This window comes from Salvia splendens, chromosome 10 (genome assembly GCF_004379255.2).
Source record: "Salvia splendens isolate huo1 chromosome 10, SspV2, whole genome shotgun sequence".
Classification (NCBI taxonomy): domain Eukaryota; kingdom Viridiplantae; phylum Streptophyta; class Magnoliopsida; order Lamiales; family Lamiaceae; genus Salvia; species Salvia splendens.
In genome coordinates this window covers 2,083,080-2,102,533 of record NC_056041.1, presented here as the reverse complement: position 1 = coordinate 2,102,533, position 19,454 = coordinate 2,083,080, and the positions used below count along the sequence as shown (strand labels likewise).

Genomic DNA, 19,454 nt, shown 5'->3' with positions numbered 1-19,454 from the left:
TGTGGTGTTCCTGTGGTGAAGAAAGACACCATGCATGCAGGCAGATTTTGCTCAAAATAATACATACAAAAAAATAAAAAAAATCAAGAAATTGTTATATATGATGTATAATTAAATCATGTTAAATGTCGAATTTCGGGAACAAAACTGTGAAATAAACAAAATATTGACATTTTCTCACATAAAATTACTGAAATAGATTGAAATTGCACTAAAATTTTGTTAATTGCGTTCACTTTAAACCAACGAATATTGAAATTTCTCACTCAGAATCCTTATCTTTTGGGGAGATGTTCACTTTAATAAAAGTATATTTATTCTTTTTTTAGTTTTAAGTTTTGTATATTTTAGTTTTAAATCCAACAATCTTGTTAGTTAGCTGGAACCAAGTTAAGGCGGCGTTTGGTTTGTTTAAAATAATCCAGCATTAGTAGGTGAAAATTAAACACTTACTGTAGTTAATCTCACCAACTTTACTAAGCGCTATTGTATTAATTATTCAGACAAGAATTATAGAACTTTTCTCCTCTTCTAGGTTCTACCTAATCAAATTGAAGAATATTGCAAAAAACCCTTTCAACTTTTAATCTGCAATTACCAGCATATATATACAGGTTGTTTCTCCACGGATTAAGAGTTTGGAGTGGAGTTGTTGTGAATCGTTGAAAATGGAAGCTGTTGCTGTAGGCTCTCGGATTCTTCCCCAAATCTGTCTTCATCAGAATTCTGAATCGTGAGTTTTTTTTCTTTTTTGTGAAAAATGTGATTTACTGATTTATTTCACTTGATTTTATTTATTATATGTGATTGATTGTTCGTGTTTTCTGAATTTTTGTTGTGTTGACGATTGGATCACGTGATTACTTTCATTACTTGTTGAAGCTGAATGCTGGTGATCTTTCTCTGTGAATAGGTTTTGGAGATTTCGGTTAATTTTAATTTTAGCTTTTTTGGAGCGAAGGTCTTGTCTATTTTCAGTGAGGGAAAATATATGTGTAAATGAGGGTTGATGTATATTGCAATTGTTAAAAATTTTAAACTGAATATAGTGGTGAACATGATCTGAAGTAATAATGTATAGATCATATGTATCGATTTGGGATATATTGATGGAATGTTGGTTATGAAAGAGAGATATACAAGTTTTGAATCACAATGTTCATTTCCAGGTCACACCATCATGTTAAATCGAATCCATCTTTCGTTAACACAACCAAACTTTCTGTGGCTCGGTGTTCTAGTTCCAGCAACACAAAAAACTCTGTTTCAGGAGGTTTGCCTTTGAGACTTCCGGTGCAGAGGAAGATCATTGTTGGACGAACACATTGCTCGACTGGGGTATGCACATATCCTGTGGGCGCTTTTGAGTCGCATTCTAACACGGATGAAGAAAAGATTGGAGTTCTGCTTCTGAATCTTGGAGGCCCTGACACTCTAAATGATGTTCAGCCTTTCCTGTTCAATTTGTTTGCTGACCCAGTATGGTTCATTTCGAAACTAGTTCATAGTTTTACCATTCGATTTGATAGTTTTCATATTGGTGATTCTCCATATTGCAGGATATTATTCGTCTTCCCAGGTTGTTCCGATTCCTTCAACGCCCTTTGGCACAACTGATTTCAGTGTTGAGAGCTCCTAAGAGCAAAGAAGGTTATGCTTCCATTGGCGGAGGTTCTCCTTTGCGCAAGATAACAGACGAGCAGGTATCAAGTTCCACAAACAATGTCTCTTCTTGCCTTCATTGATTTTGGAGTTTGGTGTTTTTTGAGGTGGCAGCATCTAAAGAATTCTTTCATTCCTCTTCTCTAGGCAAATGCGTTGAAAACTGCTCTTGAAGCTAAGGAGGTTTCTGCTGATGTCTATGTAGCAATGCGATACTGGCACCCGTTTACGGAGGAAGCAGTTCGTCAGGCAAGTCACCCAAATTGAACCAAATAGAAATATTTTCATATGTTTGCCTAAGGAGTTTAAAACGTCTTATTATTTTGAACTTTTGTTTTGGTTGCTCGTTTTGTTTTCTCACAGATTAAGAGAGATAGGATTACAAGGCTTGTCGTGTTGCCACTGTATCCCCAATACTCTATTTCAACAACTGGCTCAAGCGTCCGTGTTCTTCAAGAAATGTTTAGGTAATATGCAGGTTCACTGCATTTATATTATTGAAAAATGAATGCATTCCCAGTTTCATTTCCTCCTCTTTTGACATATTCCACAAAACCTATCAGGAATGATGCACATCTGTCGAGATTACCTGTTGCTATCATACAGTCATGGTATCAGCGGCAAGGTTATATCAGGTCTATGGCTGACTTGATCGAGGAGGAGCTACAGAATTTCTCAAACCCTGAAGAGGTGGATGATATATCTTTGCTGTAAATATTGATAGAGCATCAAATTTCAGTAATGTGGTTCTATCATGATATGTATATAATATTAAAATTTTCTGTCAAAATTGTAGGTGATGATATTTTTCAGCGCCCACGGAGTTCCTGTCAGCTATGTTGAGAATGCTGGTGATCCGTACCGAGACCAGATGGAAGAGTGCATCTTCCTAATAATGCAAGAGCTCAAGTCGAGAGGAATTGGAAATGATCATACTTTGGCTTACCAGGTTCGTTGCAAATTACTAGTTCTTTTGTGTTTGGCGGCCTGAGGCGAGAATTTCCTTAATTACTTTATACAATATACATCAAATTTTGTTGAGCAATCTGTGCAATAGAAGTCTGCATAACTTCTCAGCATTTTGTTCCAGAGCCGTGTGGGACCTGTGCAGTGGTTAAAGCCATACACTGATGAAGTTCTTGTTGATCTCGGCAAACAAGGTGTTAAGTCCCTCCTCGCAGTTCCTGTGAGGTATGCCCCTCTCTCTCTCTCTCTCTCATATTATTTAAAAAGATAAAACAAAGTTTTACTGGTAGTTACTTCTGTGACATAACACGTGCATCATTTAAACAAAAATCTACATGTACTTCATCACGGGACAGAAGGGGTTGGGTCTGTTGAGATAATAAAACGATAGGAGTATTATATGTCATTTCATCATTATACCTTCAAAACCGACTTGAAAAGAAAAGAATACTAGGACATGCATGTTTATTAGTATGGCTCCTGAAAGAGATTCCTCACTCCATCACTGCGTCATCTCATCTAATTACCAAGCTGTCTACTTTCAGTTTTGTGAGCGAGCACATAGAAACTCTCGAAGAAATTGACATGGAGTACAGAGAATTGGCTCTTGAATCAGGCATTGTGAACTGGGGTCGTGTCCCTGCTCTCAACTGTACGCCATCGTTCATCACTGATCTGGCTGATGCAGTAATCGAAGCATTGCCTTCTGCTATGGCTATATCCAACTCCAATACCACCACCTCAGACAATGCTGAAAATGGTTTTGTGGCATATGCTGTCAAGATGATCTTTGGTTCAATCTTCGCGTTCCTTCTGCTATTATCACCTAAACTGATGTCTGCGTTCAAGAGTCGCGTTCTGTAGACGACTTCGATTAACTAAACAAGCGGGCAAGGGATCCTTCTAAGATGCGTTAGCAGGTTACCCTTTGAAGGACCCTATATATACTCTTAACCAGATATAGCATAGAATAGGTTATAATACCTTCTCAGCACTTTGCAAGGCTCTTATTTTGTTACCCTTTTTCTTGTGGAAATCATAAAGGAGATGCTCTGATCGACTATTGTTTTTGTTTATTGAAGGCGTTTAGTTGAGTTCAATACTACAATTTAGTTGGAATATTTCTTGTACTTGTCTTTGTAAGATCAGAGTATCCATGTTTAAGCTTTATTTGTGCTTCTGCAGCATACAAAGATAAAGAATAAATTGTTGATTTGTGAATATAATTGGCCTCTTAATTAATTTCCATGACACCATTTCACAGTGCAACCAAATACTTCATCTACAAGTAGCCTGATAATGGGCAATATGAATTTTAAAATAAAATTGGTAAAAAAAATGGACATATAATAAGCTAAATGAAAACTAAGGGATGAGAATAAGTCTACTATTCAACTGTAGACAGAAAAATATTCGAAAATAAAATGCCACGAGAAATTTGAATCCAGTGATTACAATTTCCAGTTGTTGCAAGTCAGTAACAAAAACAAGAAACCATTAAGTCTGTAACAAAAACAAGAAACCATTAAGTCTGTAACAAAAACATGAAACCATGTCGTACACTAGAATCCTAGTTAGAACAATCATACGAGCATGACAAACAACAGTAATACGAGCACCACGGTTTCCACTCGACTCATCAGCTAGGGGGCGATGCTTTGGCAGCCCCAGTGGATTGGGCTGCAGCTTGAGGTGAGGTGGCACCATAGGGACCACCACTGTATTGCGGGGGCTGCTGTTGGCCATAGCCAGGTTGGGCTGCTGCTGCTGCTGCTGCTGGGTAACCGGACGATGGAGGTCTCTGAGCACCGGAATCAGCATGAGCATAGCTAGCCTGGGCAGGTGGGGGCTGAGAATGAGAATAGCCAGGCTGAGTATACGCACCACCTTGCGCACTAGGTGATTGCTGAGGCTGTGCATAGGCGGCAGCAGGCTGACTTCCTGGTTTTTGAGACTGAGGTGTCGCGTAATTTCCATAGGGTGGCTGGGTTCCGTACCCGCCCTCGTAGCCAGGCTGGCTGGGAGCTTGACTGTATGACTGCGCAGATGCAGGTGCTTGGTTGGGGTCTCCTTGTGATCCATATGCAGGAGTGTGACCATCGGGTGCTGGATAGGCAGAGTTGTAGCCTTGCTGCTGTTGATCATACCCAGCACTAGGATTCTGTTGTTGCTGGCCGTAACCGGATTGAGCATGATAACCACCATAACCATCTTGGCCATAGCCGCCTTGGCCTTGACTGTAGGCGGCCTGACTGTAACCGTAGCCCGAAGCATCAGTCGGAGCAGCAGGCGGAGCTTGTTGTTGCTGGTTGTAATAATCGTAGCCACCTTGATTTTGAGGAGCAGTTGATGATTGATCCCAGCTGGCTCTGTACCCACCAGATGCAGGTTGAGGAGGATAACCGGAGTAGGCTGGTTGAGTCATGCCGTATTGTGGTGGACCAGGGTATGCACCAGGTTGGACATAGCCATAACCGGGTTGTTGAGCAGGTTGGCCCGGCTGTGCCCAGTTAGTAGGTGGCCTAGCTTGATAACCTTGCTGAGAATATCCTCCAGACATTGACTGACCTCTCATGCGGTTCTGCACAAAATTGTTATTGCCAAATGAACCTAGAACAGATTGTTGCATCGACTAGCAAGAATATATTGGATAAGAAAGAACGTATAACACAAAAAGCTAAGCAGAGGAATCAAGTAATGTATCAACTTTATATATGATCCAACAAGTAACATATATAACTCCTACACTCATAGAGAATTGCACGAAGACAAAGATTAGACACCTGCATACCGTACTTGTTGAGTCGTATTATTGGAAAACTCCTGCAGAAGCCCATCCTCTCCCTATTCGAAGTGAATGGGTACAACAAAAATAGCAGATACTATGCATCTATAGCAGAAGAGGACTACAGGTGCATAGGAAAATCCAGTATATACAAGGAAATCTTTATCTAAATAACATGGGATAATCCGTGTTATTCAATATTCAGTACAGAAATACATTCATAAAGCTAAGAATATTGTTTTATTCAATATAAATGCCTCGACTCGAAGGTTTTAATCAAAAACTTGTACAGAACCAAGATAGGAGAACTAGCAAGATATATGGTAACACTATTTCAACATTACCTCATTAACTACGTCCCACACTATAATAAAAACATGGAACATGTACCACGGAGTTCTTCCTTGCGGAATGAAGAGCAGCAAAAGCTGAATTCCGCAATCCAAGATTCATTTTGACATGGCCAAAAGGATCTGCAAGTCTCTATATCCAAAATTGGCAAAATAGGGAAGGCAGGCAGAAGATATTGCAATTTATCTCAAATATATTCAGCTAGAGATATGACCAGAAATATAAGCGGAGGCTGGAGAGAATTACAGGACTACTCACTGCTGCTTACTAGTCGGATACATTTCAAATTTTTTTATTGATAATGAAATTAATAGTACGGTAAAAGTACCTTCATTAGGAACACAATGACAGAGAAATAAATATAAGAGTTCAAATAATTGTGAATTGACAACATGGTTTAACTCAATGATATAACCAAGAAAATTAAATCTCAACAAACACAACAAAACAATCACACACAAAAATCAACATGGTATGATATTAAACATAACGAGTGTGGGTGAGAATCGTGAGATGTTAATGCACAAGCATAAACCAAAGATCTGTGGCATATGGACATATAAAAAGATCTTTTCCATACATTAAAGCACATATAAATGGCAACCATTGAACAAACCTCACTGGTGACTTCTTCAACCATCTGTTTTGCAGCTTCAATTTGTTCACTAGTTCCATCAATCTGCACAGTCCTCTCCTTAGACATATCACCTGGGGGCAGATGCAAAGGTATAACCTGTAGCATATGAGTAAGTATCTTTCAATTATAATGAATTCAACAGCAAGCCAAAGTTTTCATGAAAACCAAGAGAAATTATCAGAATAATGCATTTGTAAAATAGTTCAGGCTATCGTACCTGGATACGAGCCCCAGTTGTTGCTTGCATACTTTTTATAGTTTCACCTCCTTTACCGATAACAAGTCCCACCTGAAAATATATCCATTGTTAAGGAAACTGTGAGCTATAACCATAAGACCCAATAGGTAGCATCTAGCATACTTTATTATTAGCGATCATCATAACAAATCGCTCAGCCCCAGATTGCGGCCCAGTCAACCGCCGGGAAACTATGCCAGAACCACCTGCATCCGCCTGTTCCAGAGAAATGCAGACAATTAATACAAAGAATTGACATAGAAAACATTGATGAAGGGCACTTAGCTTTCTCAAACTTTCACAACCACAGAGCTGACCATTGGAACGAATTTAATATCAACATGTGGGTGTCCAAATATTCATCCTTGGGTACAGAAGTGCAAAAACACATAGAAAAGCTTTCTAACATGCAGTGTACCTCAGAAAGAACATCATTGATCAATTGCTCTGCTTTGGCTATCTGATCCGGAGTTCCCATGAGCTCAACTGCTCTTGAGGTAGAGTTAGGGTCTGCATCCATATCTCTGGTGATCTGAATCTTAGCTCCTGACTGTTGTTGGAGGTACTTGATAGTCTCGCCACCTTTGCCAATTATCACACCAACCCTTCCATTTGGAATATCAATTTTCTTGCTCGGACCAGGGTGACCATAAGCACTTTGTGCTGGACCACCAAGACCTAAGCCTGGATGCTTGTGGCTAACACCTAAAACCAAAGAATATAACAAATTTGGCCCATCATTCATCCATTGAGAAAATCTCAATCAACAACTACACATTTATAGTAATATTTTGCAAGGATACATGTTGAAGACAAGTAGTGATATAAAATCACGAGTAACGCCCATGAATTAGCAAAAACATACAAGTAAAAGAGGACGACTAATATCACTGCTATAAACTCAACTAATGTTGCAACAATGCCATCAAATATTTCGGAACTCGGTAATTAACATACATAACTATGATTTTCTGGCACTGTAAGCTCGATCAAACTGAGTGATCATCAGCATTTCGTACACTACCACCACCAAATACACACACACACACACACACTTCACGAGAGTAAATAGAGCTGGATTGAACAGAATGTGAGAGACATAAACACAAAACATGATGTATAAGCTTAATCCAAGAGAAATCCAAACCTGTATCAACAGCGTCATATCCACCACCAGCGCCAGCTCCGTTCTCAACTCTCGCTCTCTTCGAGGGATCGGCGTTGTTCAAAAGCCTCGCAGCGATCTCCTGCACCTTCTGTTTAGCCAGCTCGATCTCGTTCATTGGCGGCGGAACGTTGTTGTACGAAGGCGGAGGAGCGGCGGAATCGGGCGGCGACGAGAACCCCGTCGACCTGCGCCCCACGGGTGGCGGCGAATCCTCATACTTGCGCTTGTTCGTTTCGCCTCCTGCAGCGTACACCGCCTCATCTGCCATTTCTGCCGGGAAATTCTGGAGATTGGGGCGCGGGTTAGAGAGAAGAAGAGGGGGGGAAATGGAGAGATGTAAAAACCCTAGATTGGGTGGGTGAGAGAGAATTATGAATGACGTGGAGTCAAATTTATTTATAGTGTATGATGAATTAAATTCAGACAAATGCGGTCAAAATTTATATGCTCCCCCCACAAATTTCTTCTTTACTACTACTGGAGTAGTATATTTCCTAACTTTAATTCTCTCCTATTTTGCTAATAAAAGTTTCACTATGATTGATTTTAAAAGATTATAATAAAAAATGGATGACAAAATTTAGTAGAATATGAATCCTTACTGAAAATAGTAAAAAAAATTAGAAAATTGTTTATAAAAATTATTGAGAAAATTTAACAAAATATCATGTTATCAATGCTAGTTATATTTTTCAGCAAGACTATTATGATATTAACGATATAAAAAAGTTGTATTGAATTAGTAGCTATACAAAAAAATTGCTTTCAAACCTATGTTTGGAGTCTAGCTTTTATCATGATGAAGTTCATAGTCTTGTAAAATCATGTTAAAGTCGTTGAGTTATAAATCCATCCTACATGCGTGAAGGAAGTTTGAAGTAGTACGTACTAGTCAATCTCAATAGGTCTGAGGTCTTTTGGGAGCGATCCAAAATAAATTTGTCATGATCGACGGTCCTAACAAGTGGTATTAGAGTCGAGGTGGCTTGGGTCGGGCCCTGGATAAACCATGTTGTAGATGAGCCCATGATGACTTAAGTTCGAGTTGCGCCCATAATGTCTCGATATGTCGATTATGCTCCCAATGTGGTCTCGGTTTGAGGGGAGGTTTGTTGGGTTACAAACTCATCTTGCATCAAATCGAGTCGAATGAGTGAGAGTAGTTGGAAAACACTCCTATACTATAAATGTCGTACGATTCAATTATTTTGATGCGTTTTGGCAGTAACCCAAAAACAAATTCACGCGAGGCTCAAAACAGACAATATCAAATTAATGTGCAGTCGACAGTCCTATCAAATGGTATCAAAGCTCGGGTAGTTGTGAGTCACGTCTAGTGGGGCGGTCGGGCCTTGAAAGACTGGGGTTAGAGTCGACCCTGGATGACTCAGGGGCCGTGGCCCGAACGACACATGTTCGAGTCGGTCCGGAATGACTTGATGTATTGACTGCGTTCCAGATTTGTCCACTTGAAAGTTGGAAGCATTATACATGTGATGTTCAACTCCAATCAATATAAGGCCTTTTGGAAGTGGCCCAAAAATAAATTCATGAGGATTGACTTGACTCAGAGTGAACAATATCAAATTAATGAGTCTGTCAACATTCCTAACAAAAATCTCAATGAAACAAAAGCTCAAAAGGAATTCCCAACAACACACAACCCATTGCCATGCTCGGACCACCGGTGTGTACGAATCACACGTGGAAATCACCGGTGTGCTAACTTTCAAACCATTCATGTGCTAATGACGATGGGCTATAACAAACTTAACCCATATGTCATGTTTGGTTGCCATGATTCTATCTGGGAAAGTAAACTGATTCCTTAAATTTTAATTTTTTGTGTTTGTTTCAGTTTTTAATCAAATTGGGAAAGTAATCAGAATCTCAAGAACAAGAAAAGTCAATACTACTTTACAGGATTCTGAATCATAACTTTTCTTATGTATCATTTTCCCAGTTTCATAATTCTTACATATTTAATGCAACATAAGTATAGTTTTATTATTATTATTATTATTATTATTATTATTATTATTATTATTAACTACAATGTATTAAAAATGATATAAAATTATAAATATACTTAATTTCGGTATAATAAATAACTATAATTAAAATTATCCTAATTATAACTATATTATTATAATATTTATATATAATTGTAATGATAATAATAATAATAATTAATATTATTAAATCATAAAAATATAACTAATAATAATTAATAGTTATTATTTTATAAATTAATAATTAATCAATAAATTCGTAGTGAAATTTCAGATTATAAATTTATTCAATTATATTATTCATAAATATTATAATTATAATAATTATATTTATTATTACAATCATTTATGTTAATACTCAATGTAACTATAATTTCAATTATATTATTATATATTATGATAGATAGTCCATAGTTAAACTAATAATAAATACTCATTCCGTCTCACGTTACTCGAGGCATTTCTTTTCGGCACGAAATTTAAGAAAATTATGTTTAGTGGAGTTAAATAAAGTAGATGAAAGAATAAAGTAAGAGAAAGAAGAGAGAGTAAAGTAAAAGAAAGAATAAAGTATGTGAGATTAAATGTTTTGTTTTTAGCCAAAAAAACAAATGACTCAAGTAACTTGAGACAATTAAAAATGAAATACGACTCGAGTAACTTGAGACGGAGAGAGTATAATAATATAATTATTATCATTTGTAATTAATAATTTATTAAAAAAATCATATTAGTATTTTTTATAAATAAAAATAGTAATAAGTAGGAGGATATTTTTAGTTTGGTGCTTAAATCAAATAGTATAAATTTAAAATCTTGATACTTTCCATTGGAAAAGGAAAGTAAAGTCATTAGGAATCGTTTTTCCATGGATCATTTTCCTTGTCAATTTTATTTTCCTGTCAACCAAACATGGCCATAACGCAATGCATCACTTGTATCTTGCACTGCAACCATGATTCCGGTGCTCCACACGCCCACAAACACGGCCGCGTTGTAGACGACCTTACTACTATCAATTTTATTTTGGCACAAGTGTAATTTATTTATCTTTTCAACCTTTGGAAATTAGTAGTACCACTAGTTTTTAGCTTATTCTTCACATCACATAGAAATCCGTTCAAAATTCTACTGCCCAAACAAATTCAAAAAAATGTTCCGTTGATACGGAAACCCCAAATTCCTTCCCTCTCTTTATCTAGGGTTTTAAGTTTAACACTCTCTTTCAAGCATAAACCCCTCCTAAATCATCAGTTCCAATTTCCTAATTTGAATTCTCACACGCAATTCCCGGAATTTTACGTTTAATGTGTACATTGGCCTGCAAATTCCCGCCACTATGAACTCTCAGAAACAAAATCAGGATTCCATGTTGAGAGAATCGATCAAGCACTTCTTAACTTCATACCACACCGGCAGCTCGGATTTCTCCTCTTTCGAGTCCATTTTCTTCCGTTTGATCCAGACAATGCTCGACCCCCCACTCGAAATCACTTGGTTCTACGCCGCAGTCACATTTCACACCGCGAAGCGGAACAGTCCCTCCTCTAGGGTGCTGATAGCTAAGGATTTGTTGAGATTATTCATTCGGTGCTCTAATTTGAGTAGCGCGTCGAAGAAGATTGCGCTGTTGGCCCCTGTTGTATATGATTTGTACAGTATTGTGTGTGATACTAGGGCGATCGAGCCGCACGAGAGGATTGAGGTTGGGAAATTGGTGGAGAATTTGGTTTCCCACGTGATGGTATCTGCTGGGGTTTACAATTACGGGAGTGAGGATGCAGAGTGTGATAATGCTGTAGTGTGTTTCGAGGATTTGGTCTGTGTTTGGACTACTGATCGAGGTGGGGGGAGTTGCAACTTTGGCGAAACTTTGAGGATGTTCTTCCCTCTTTTGAGTGACGGAACTTGGAAGAGGATGAATGCTGGTTGTGGGATGCGGGAGCTCGTGGGGATCGTTCTGTTGGAAGTGTTCTTTCTAAGGCTTTACATGAGTTTTAGTTCCGGGGTGTGTAGAGAGGATATCCTGAAGAATACACGAGACCAAGCTGTTCAAACAATCAAGGGGTTCCGGAACATCTACTTTTTAGGTGATAATTCTTCTTATTTACCACTATATGCGTACCACTATATGAGCAGCAGATAAACTTCTCAAGCTATAGTATTAGATCATAACATGGATATCGCTCTTCTTGCAGTATATATATTTAACTCTTTAAGGTGCACTATTGGTATTGGACAGTTTTTACTTTTCTATAAGTGCAACTGCCTTTAATATTTAACAAATACTCCATTCATTTTTGGCATCTTGATGGTGTCTCTGATAAGTAAGCCTTGGAGTTTTTGGTATAGCAGCCTTTCACCTGGCCAAGCAAGAATAGGAGTTTTTAGTGTTAAGAAGTGCTTATAAGTATTTCCAGTGTTTGTTATAAATGCGTGTTTAGCATCCATTCAAGTGAAGTCCCAAAAAAAGAACTCCACATTGTCCGAAAGACCATTCAGAATGGGGTGTTAGACATACTTTGTAGGCTGAATCTTGATATGTTAAACCAGCCTTGAAAATTTATAGGAATAGATTTTGTGTGTGAACCAAGCTTGGAATTCCATGGAAACTCCACATATAATCCTGTTTTTTCATGTGGAAGTTAGGAACAAACCAGGGAATTATGTAAAGTGAGGGATGCTATCTTTAATGTTGTGACCTGTAGATAGGAATGGTAACCTACTTCAATATAAAGAGAAAAAATTGTTGATATGCCCTTGATTAGTAAGCCTATGTAGAGCTTATTAAATTTCAGAGCTGGCAGCAAAAAAATTGTAAATAAAACATCCACTTGGCATCACAGAGTAATGATTACAGAGCAAATACAATGCAAAGATAAATGTCAAAATGTTCTGACTTGTTGGTAACTATAAGCTAAGTGATTCGAACCCCAACTCCCACAATGTTCAATCACACTGTCAAGTATGGGTCGTTGATTAAAATGCATCTAAATGATGACATGTTAATCTGTGGAATTTTGTGTCCTGTATGTTGATTCTCAATGGAGCTGAATCAACAATTGGTCTAACTAAATCATAGCACTATAACACAATGAGTAAAAAGAATAGACTTGTTATGTGTCTAATCAGCTGAAACTGTTACTTCCTACCATGGTGACATATATAGAAAACTAGGCAAGTGTAATCATTAACCATTCTTGTAGCAAATAATTTTGCTTACTTATGTTTGACACCGGATGTGCTAGTATTTGTGTTTCCAAAACTGCCAATATCTAGTTTTATCATTTGCTTTCTAGACTGCTGCATTTAATGCTACATTCCAATTACTCAATTCTCAGTGGTTTCGGAAATTTAAGTGGGATTCCAGATTATCTTCGTATTAATGGCGTTTTTAAAGATTAAGTGAACTTTAATGAAACCGGCTTCCAGAATTTACTTTGTTATCGCCTATGGGAAAGGTTAGGTCTTCAATAAAAACAAGGCAAACCCTACACGCCGGCTTTCGCACAAATTTTTTTCGAGCCATCGTTCATTCTGATTAGAACAGGCCTAAAACACCCACACTGAACATGAATGCACCAGTCTTGAATCTGATGGATTATCAAAGCCGAGGGACAGCTCGTGATGATTTACTCAAACGTTCAATTCACAATTTCTTAGTTGAGTGTCCCAAAATGGTATCAAATCTCTCTGGTTTGGTATCACTGTATCGTGGATTGATTGAGAAGTTAAAGGATCCGCCTCTTGATATTGTGTTATTTTATGGTGCTGTTGTATTTCACGCCTATAAATCAAGCAGTCTGCCGCCCCCAGGGATATTATTGGTTGCTGAGGACTTGCTTGAACTAGTAAATGAATCCTCAAGTTTATTCACCGCATTAAGGAAGGTTGCTGTGATTGCTCCTATTGCTTATCTTCTGTATCACCTAGAGCTTAATTTTTCGGCCAGGGATCCATCCCTCAGAGAAGAGATTGGGATTACTGTAGAGGGAATGGTAAATTACATTAGCATTTGTTGTTCTCAGTATACAGAAGAAGGAGGTCAGGAGTCAGAATATTTAGGGGGTTATATAATGGATTTAGTAAGGGTATGGATGGTGGATCCAGCCAGGGATTGTGACAAAATCAACAGTTGGGAATTTTTCTTTCCTACTTTGGATAATGATTCTCAACCGGAAGTTGCTGTCTACTTGGGTTACCTCGCTGGGGTTGTCATGAATGAGACTCTATTGTTGAGGTTGCTTCTGAAAATCTCTCCTGCAATTGATAGAGAAGACTTGCAGAAAAATATGCTGAATGTGGCTATTCAGACAATAAAGGGGTTTCAGAATTTCTATTTTCTAGGTGAGACTTAAAAGCGTCTCAGCGTACTTCATATTGCTTTTTTATCGAATTTTTGAAGTCAAAGCTTAGATGCCTTTAGTTTCAGTTTGTTTAGATGGTAACCCTTTCCTTTCCTGCTCAGTTCATGTCCCTTGCACAGTTGCACTTTTCTTGAATTTCACAGGACACACATTTTGCGTGTTTGTAGATATTTAAGCTGGTTTTTGGTGATTGGATGTGCATCATTGTCATGATATTTGCATAACTTTTGCAGATTCTTACCATTTCTTCAGATTTAGTGTCTGAGAATGGAAATATTTGGATCGAGGTGGAGTATCATTTAAGATCTGGAGATTTACTATGTTTCTGGTCCTGGGTGCACTTATTTTTTACTTCTTGATAACAAGTCTCAATGCAATAGCTTGACCTATTTATCATTTAAGATCCGGAGATTTACTATGTTTTAGTATCAGTGCAATAGCTTGACCTATAATTTACAGTCTCTCTGCTTCTTTCATAATGAAGATTTTCATAAAGACTTAACCATAAAGTGATAGCTTAATTTAGAAAATCAATCTTAATGATGCTTGAAGATAGTGTCCGAAGCCATATAGACATGATTCATTTACTAGCATATTATTTGTGCAATACTTTATGCTTCTGGACAAAATAAAAAATGAGTGCTTCAGTGTGGTAGCTTCCAGTTCTGTTATTACTCTTCTGCATCAGCAGGCAACCCAAACGCGATTCTAATCTCTTGATTATTTTGAAGGATTGGATTTCTAAACATGCTTGCAAAATGTCAAATTACACATTCATATAAATCTGTCAATATTCCTGTCATAACAGCAGTCCTTGTCATGTTTGGACAAATTTACTCTGATTTGCTATCTGACAAGAGTGTTGCTCCTCACCAGATATGCTCCTCAAGATGCTATCAGGACCCACCTTGCCTATTGTAGCCTCAATGGTACTTCTATGCATTATTTCAACTATTAGAACTTGCATCAACTGTACATGTACAATCATTCAAGAGAAATAGCCTCTTTGATTTTGTTTCAGGATAAATAGCTAGGCAGTAAAGAACTAGCATAAAATCTCTCTATTCGGTGAAACTAATTCTATAATTGCTGCAGAGCAATGTAGATGGAGTTCTTCTACATAAAGTGTTATATGATGCTGTTATTTTGGTCGACTATTCATTTCATTCCGGGAGGTGGGTCCAGTCATCTGTCAGTCAATTGAAGAAGTTGGCACTAGCATGGGTGTTGGCTGCTGACCGCGCCATTGAGTTTGCTAGGTACTGACCAGTGCTTTTGTCCAATACTCAACATAGTATCTAACCACGTACAGTAATAGTATCTTATTGCTGATAAATGATATCTGAAAATGAGTATGCGAATTTTGCTGTGGACAGGGCTGCAGGAGATCAACCTCGGGCCATTTCTTACCTTAATGCTTTCAAAGAATGTCAATTGGTGGCTGAGTTAATAAAGTGGGTCTGTAATCAAGCTAGAATTTTTTACTTTAATACCATACCCGACGTCACCAATCCCAGAGCTCTAATCCGTGAGTCATCTCATCTCTTATACTCCTTGTTGTACTTCAGCTTCAGCTTTCCGAGGTTTATCGTTGGTAATTTTAACATTTGGAGCTCATTATCGAGTACAAAGTGAAAATTTCAGTCTCACTTAGAATAAAATGGGGAATCTCTTTGGTCAGTTAAACTGAAAAACAAATTGAAGCTACCAGCATAATTTTTTTAGTTCTAGGAAGTTCTTGCAATATTTCAACTACTCTTATATTTGATGTATAACAGAAAGTTACTATGTGCAGAGTGGCTATTGGTCCTTAATGCTCAGGGGATTGATATATTTGATCATAGCATGGCAAAGCTCTATGCAAAGGCAGTGGAGAGTGGGCCACCTGAACTCACACTCCGTACAGGTAATCTCAATGTGCCTATCATTGATCTCCACACGAGTGGTGAAAGTGAGGACAGAGAAATGGGCAATGAGCCTGACAACGGTGCTCTAGGGGGGCTTTGCCTGGCAAGCGCGAAAAAGGGCAGTGGCAGAAAGCGCAAAGAGGCTCTGAGTGGTTCACGCAAACAACAGGTGAAGCAGGTCAAGCTCGATCATCTTGGAAGTGCTGTTAGGAACAATTTCTTATCTTTATCCGGTGGTGGTGGACCAGATAGCGGCGGCGTCTTGGTTGAGAACATTGCCTCCGATGATGACATGGACCTCGCAGGATGAGTTTCCGTGCAGGATGGTGGATTTGGCCTTGTTCGTTGCAATCCAAGTGTCGGCCTCTTCTTTCTCAGGTGATGTGAAAATACAGTCATTGCAATGACAAGGACCATGCCTATATTACTTTGTGTACTTCAAAAAACACATGAAACTTGACATGATGCTATGCCATATGAAACCTGCTTAATTTCTCTTGCACTTTGTGGGATTTCATGTTTTGCTCTATCTATGTTGAGTTTTATCATTTTTATTTTCTACTTTGTTTTTCTTTATTATTGTGATTATGTGTAAGAGTTGCTTAGGTTTCTGTTTGATGATCAATTTCTGTGCTTCTACTTCTTTCTCATTTTCTGTTTGAAAAAAAGCACACTCATTTGTGCATGTATGTGTTATTAAAAGCTTGAGAGTGAAAGAGAGAGATGTGGCCTTGGATCGTGAAATCACACCCACCTCTTTTTGTGTGCACTCATTCAATCTTGATTATATTCATTGCTTTATACTTTGTCAATTTATAGTTTTACATATTCTCTTTAAAATTCGCATTTAAATTACTAAACTACTGTATGTAGTATTTGTTTTAATTTTGCAACCATTCCAGATTTTGGTTTATATTAAGTCATTTGATTGATGTCCGACAGAGTTATGCAAATAAATCATCAAGTTATATACTACTATATAAGTGCGAAATCTTGATTGATTGCAGAATCAAAACAAATCTATCTTAGTAATATATGGATAGATTTTAAAATTGGAATGGAAAATTTGAATTTATAAAAGTTTATGGATGTAGGTACAGTTTACGTTTTTTATATTACTACACCATTCTAGCCCTTTACATCACTCTTTAACTCAAAGATTGGGAAATTTAAGGATTTGGTTTTGAAGTTTTGAGTCCTAGAAACACGATGGAAGTTTTAATACAATGAAATGGATAAACTAGATTTGAATAAGCAAATTGAGTTAGTTGTATGTGGAATTTTGTTTGTGTGTGATTGCATGAAGTTGAGTTTAGTGAGTACTAGTACTTCCTCCATCCCGCTTTAGCAGTCTCAGTCACTTTTGAGCATTCATTTTATAAAAATGATAAGAAATAGTTAAAGTGGAGAAATGGTAAACTACGAGAGAGAATAACATAGTTTTTCTCCATATTATTCTCTTTCTTACTTTACCTATCATTTTTACAAATGAGTGCTTAAAAGTGACTGGGAGTACTAAAGCGGGACGGAGGGAGTAATAGTTATGGGAAATGGTCGTGTACGTCTTTTTCACTGTATGGTTCATTTTTTACCTCTGAAAAAACAAAAAATAATGCATTTGTTATGAAAAAATGGTACACATGCTAATCAAATACTACTCCCTCCCTCCATATAAAATAGTCTCATTTATGGACCTTGTATGTTTTAATAGGAATTGGTAAAGTAAGAAAGGGAAGAAAAAAAAGTGGATAAAATAAAAGATAAGGGAAAAAAAGTGGGACTATTTTAGAAATAAGACTATTTTTTGTGGACACCCTATAATGATAAAATGAGACGAATTTTTATGGACACGAAGGAATAATATAGTATAGTACATAAATATAGCGAGAGAATATAAATACTAGTAGTACTACATTAATTAGTCAGTATCAGTTATTGATACACACAGTACTCGTATCTGTCAAAATTAAAGGCGAGTTATGTGTTATCAGTTAAAATAAACTACATTGATAAGTATATAAATAATAATGAGATATGAAATCAAATTATCAAATACTTCAACGAGATTAGGACGAGATACAAAATTTGTACTATGATGTAACACTAGAACGAAAGCTAATAGTATGAAATAACTTCAATATTTATCTAGTCTTTCAATATTTCATTAATTTTGAAAGTTGAGGCCTTTACGAGACCAAGAATAAGTTTAATTACGTCATTATTCTAGATTTTAATAATTCAATAGTTTATAAAAAAAATAATGTAGTAATAGTACTGAGCATAGATCCACCGACACCAACCCAAAATTATCATTTATATTGATTATCATCATATATTTAATGAGTCAAATCTGAAATCTAGTTATACATTATTTGTCCCATCACATGATAAAAGTGATGAAGGAAAAAGTTATAAGAACTCATTATTTTGTAAAAGTTGAATATCAGGTAAAAAAAAATACTTGTAAGTAGAAATAATAGTTTCGTTCACGAGTCTTTATTTTGGGCATTTAAAAAAAGTATTTCGTGGAATTTATATCCATTTCCATTAAGAATTTGTCACTTCATATCAACTAAGTTATCAGAGAAGCTAATTATTATTACTATTATTAATTATTAAAATTATTAGTATTATAATAGTCATCCGATAACGGAAAATACACACTAATTAGTCGTGATTGAGGAATGATCTAGTAAGTATTTTATAACACAAAATTATTAGAACTAATTAGTCCTAATTAATATTAGTGCTCAACCAAAAAGTCTTTGGTTGGTAAGGTGGTTGTTTCTGATATAAAATAGGCTAAAAAGTTGAATGAAAATGATTTATGCTCTTCCCTTGCACGCCCTTGTATAATGAAAAAATATTTATTGCTATTTTATTTTGGTGGGGGGAAGACATAAATTCATTTTTATTGGAAAATACATGTATTTTTCTTTGAATTAAATGGCCTGAATCCTTACGGATATAGAACCATGTAGTATTTCTTTATTTGAAATATTAATTTAATCATTTTTTATATTCATTATATTGAATGTGGCTCATAAATTCATAAAGATTACAATATATTTATAGCGTATTAAAATTTCAATAATTAAACTTGAGGCGATGTATATTTTAACCTTATTTATATCTTTATTTGATTAATTCTCCAAATTTGACCCACACCTTTAAGAAAACAAATCATTGACCTCACGTATACAGGGGTTCTTGAAACTTGAGATTGAAAATAAAAAATAAAATCAATACAATGCTGAATATTTTTCGAATTTTAAAAATATAATTGCAGCTGGATCCAAAAATGACAATCTCCCACATAAAATGGATACGCGTATACCTCGAAAGTCAATATTTAATGTGC

The 19,454-nt window shown here is 36.7% G+C and overlaps 3 protein-coding genes across 7 annotated transcripts; 2 read left to right on the top strand and 1 right to left on the bottom strand.

Moving 5' to 3' along the window:
* Nucleotides 1-488: 488 nt before the first annotated feature.
* Nucleotides 489-3,851, top strand: LOC121752995 (ferrochelatase-2, chloroplastic-like). The gene is made up of 9 exons (XM_042148122.1): nt 489-733; nt 1,170-1,479; nt 1,560-1,703; nt 1,810-1,911; nt 2,026-2,129; nt 2,226-2,352; nt 2,459-2,611; nt 2,753-2,853; nt 3,174-3,851. Exons 1-9 carry the CDS (start codon nt 669-671, stop codon nt 3,490-3,492), a joined length of 1,425 nt encoding a protein of 474 aa, XP_042004056.1. The 5' UTR covers nt 489-668; the 3' UTR covers nt 3,493-3,851.
* Nucleotides 3,852-4,063: 212 nt separating this feature from the next.
* Nucleotides 4,064-8,188, bottom strand: LOC121751722 (far upstream element-binding protein 1-like). The gene is made up of 6 exons (XM_042146519.1): nt 7,787-8,188; nt 7,058-7,344; nt 6,763-6,855; nt 6,619-6,690; nt 6,381-6,497; nt 4,064-5,209 (listed from the first exon to the last, which is right to left on the bottom strand). Exons 1-6 carry the CDS (start codon nt 8,073-8,075, stop codon nt 4,268-4,270), a joined length of 1,800 nt encoding a protein of 599 aa, XP_042002453.1. The 5' UTR covers nt 8,076-8,188; the 3' UTR covers nt 4,064-4,267.
* A 2,753-nt stretch (nt 8,189-10,941) lies between these two features.
* LOC121752457 lies at nt 10,942-16,654 on the top strand. Of its 5 annotated transcripts, XM_042147542.1 has the most exons (8): nt 10,942-11,909; nt 13,405-14,166; nt 15,063-15,115; nt 15,282-15,445; nt 15,563-15,714; nt 15,982-16,092; nt 16,183-16,262; nt 16,342-16,654. In XM_042147542.1, exons 1-8 carry the CDS (start codon nt 11,159-11,161, stop codon nt 16,498-16,500), a joined length of 2,232 nt encoding a protein of 743 aa, XP_042003476.1. In that variant the 5' UTR covers nt 10,942-11,158; the 3' UTR covers nt 16,501-16,654. The 5 variants fall into 5 exon arrangements, with proteins under 5 accessions (XP_042003476.1, XP_042003477.1, XP_042003478.1 ...); XM_042147543.1 differs by having other exon boundaries at nt 16,183-16,654; XM_042147544.1 differs by having other exon boundaries at nt 10,943-11,909; nt 13,636-14,166; nt 15,982-16,262.
* Nucleotides 16,655-19,454: the final 2,800 nt, after the last annotated feature.

Excerpts from the sequence above, each read along its gene's own strand:
- LOC121752995 (XM_042148122.1), top strand. The coding sequence starts at position 669 with ATGGAAGCTGTTGCTGTAGGCTCTCGGATTCTTCCCCAAATCTGTCTT. Across the intron at positions 1,480-1,559 it reads TCAATTTGTTTGCTGACCCA|GATATTATTCGTCTTCCCAG; the intron begins GTATGGTTCATT and ends TCCATATTGCAG. Across the intron at positions 2,353-2,458 it reads ATTTCTCAAACCCTGAAGAG|GTGATGATATTTTTCAGCGC; the intron begins GTGGATGATATA and ends TCAAAATTGTAG.
- LOC121751722 (XM_042146519.1), bottom strand. The coding sequence starts at position 8,075 with ATGGCAGATGAGGCGGTGTACGCTGCAGGAGGCGAAACGAACAAGCGC. Across the intron at positions 7,345-7,786 it reads ATATGACGCTGTTGATACAG|GTGTTAGCCACAAGCATCCA; the intron begins GTTTGGATTTCT and ends CTTTGGTTTTAG. Across the intron at positions 6,498-6,618 it reads CAACTGGGGCTCGTATCCAG|GTTATACCTTTGCATCTGCC; the intron begins GTACGATAGCCT and ends CATATGCTACAG.
- LOC121752457 (XM_042147540.1), top strand. The coding sequence starts at position 11,159 with ATGAACTCTCAGAAACAAAATCAGGATTCCATGTTGAGAGAATCGATC. Across the intron at positions 15,116-15,281 it reads TGCCTATTGTAGCCTCAATG|AGCAATGTAGATGGAGTTCT; the intron begins GTACTTCTATGC and ends TAATTGCTGCAG. Across the intron at positions 15,446-15,562 it reads CGCGCCATTGAGTTTGCTAG|GGCTGCAGGAGATCAACCTC; the intron begins GTACTGACCAGT and ends TGCTGTGGACAG.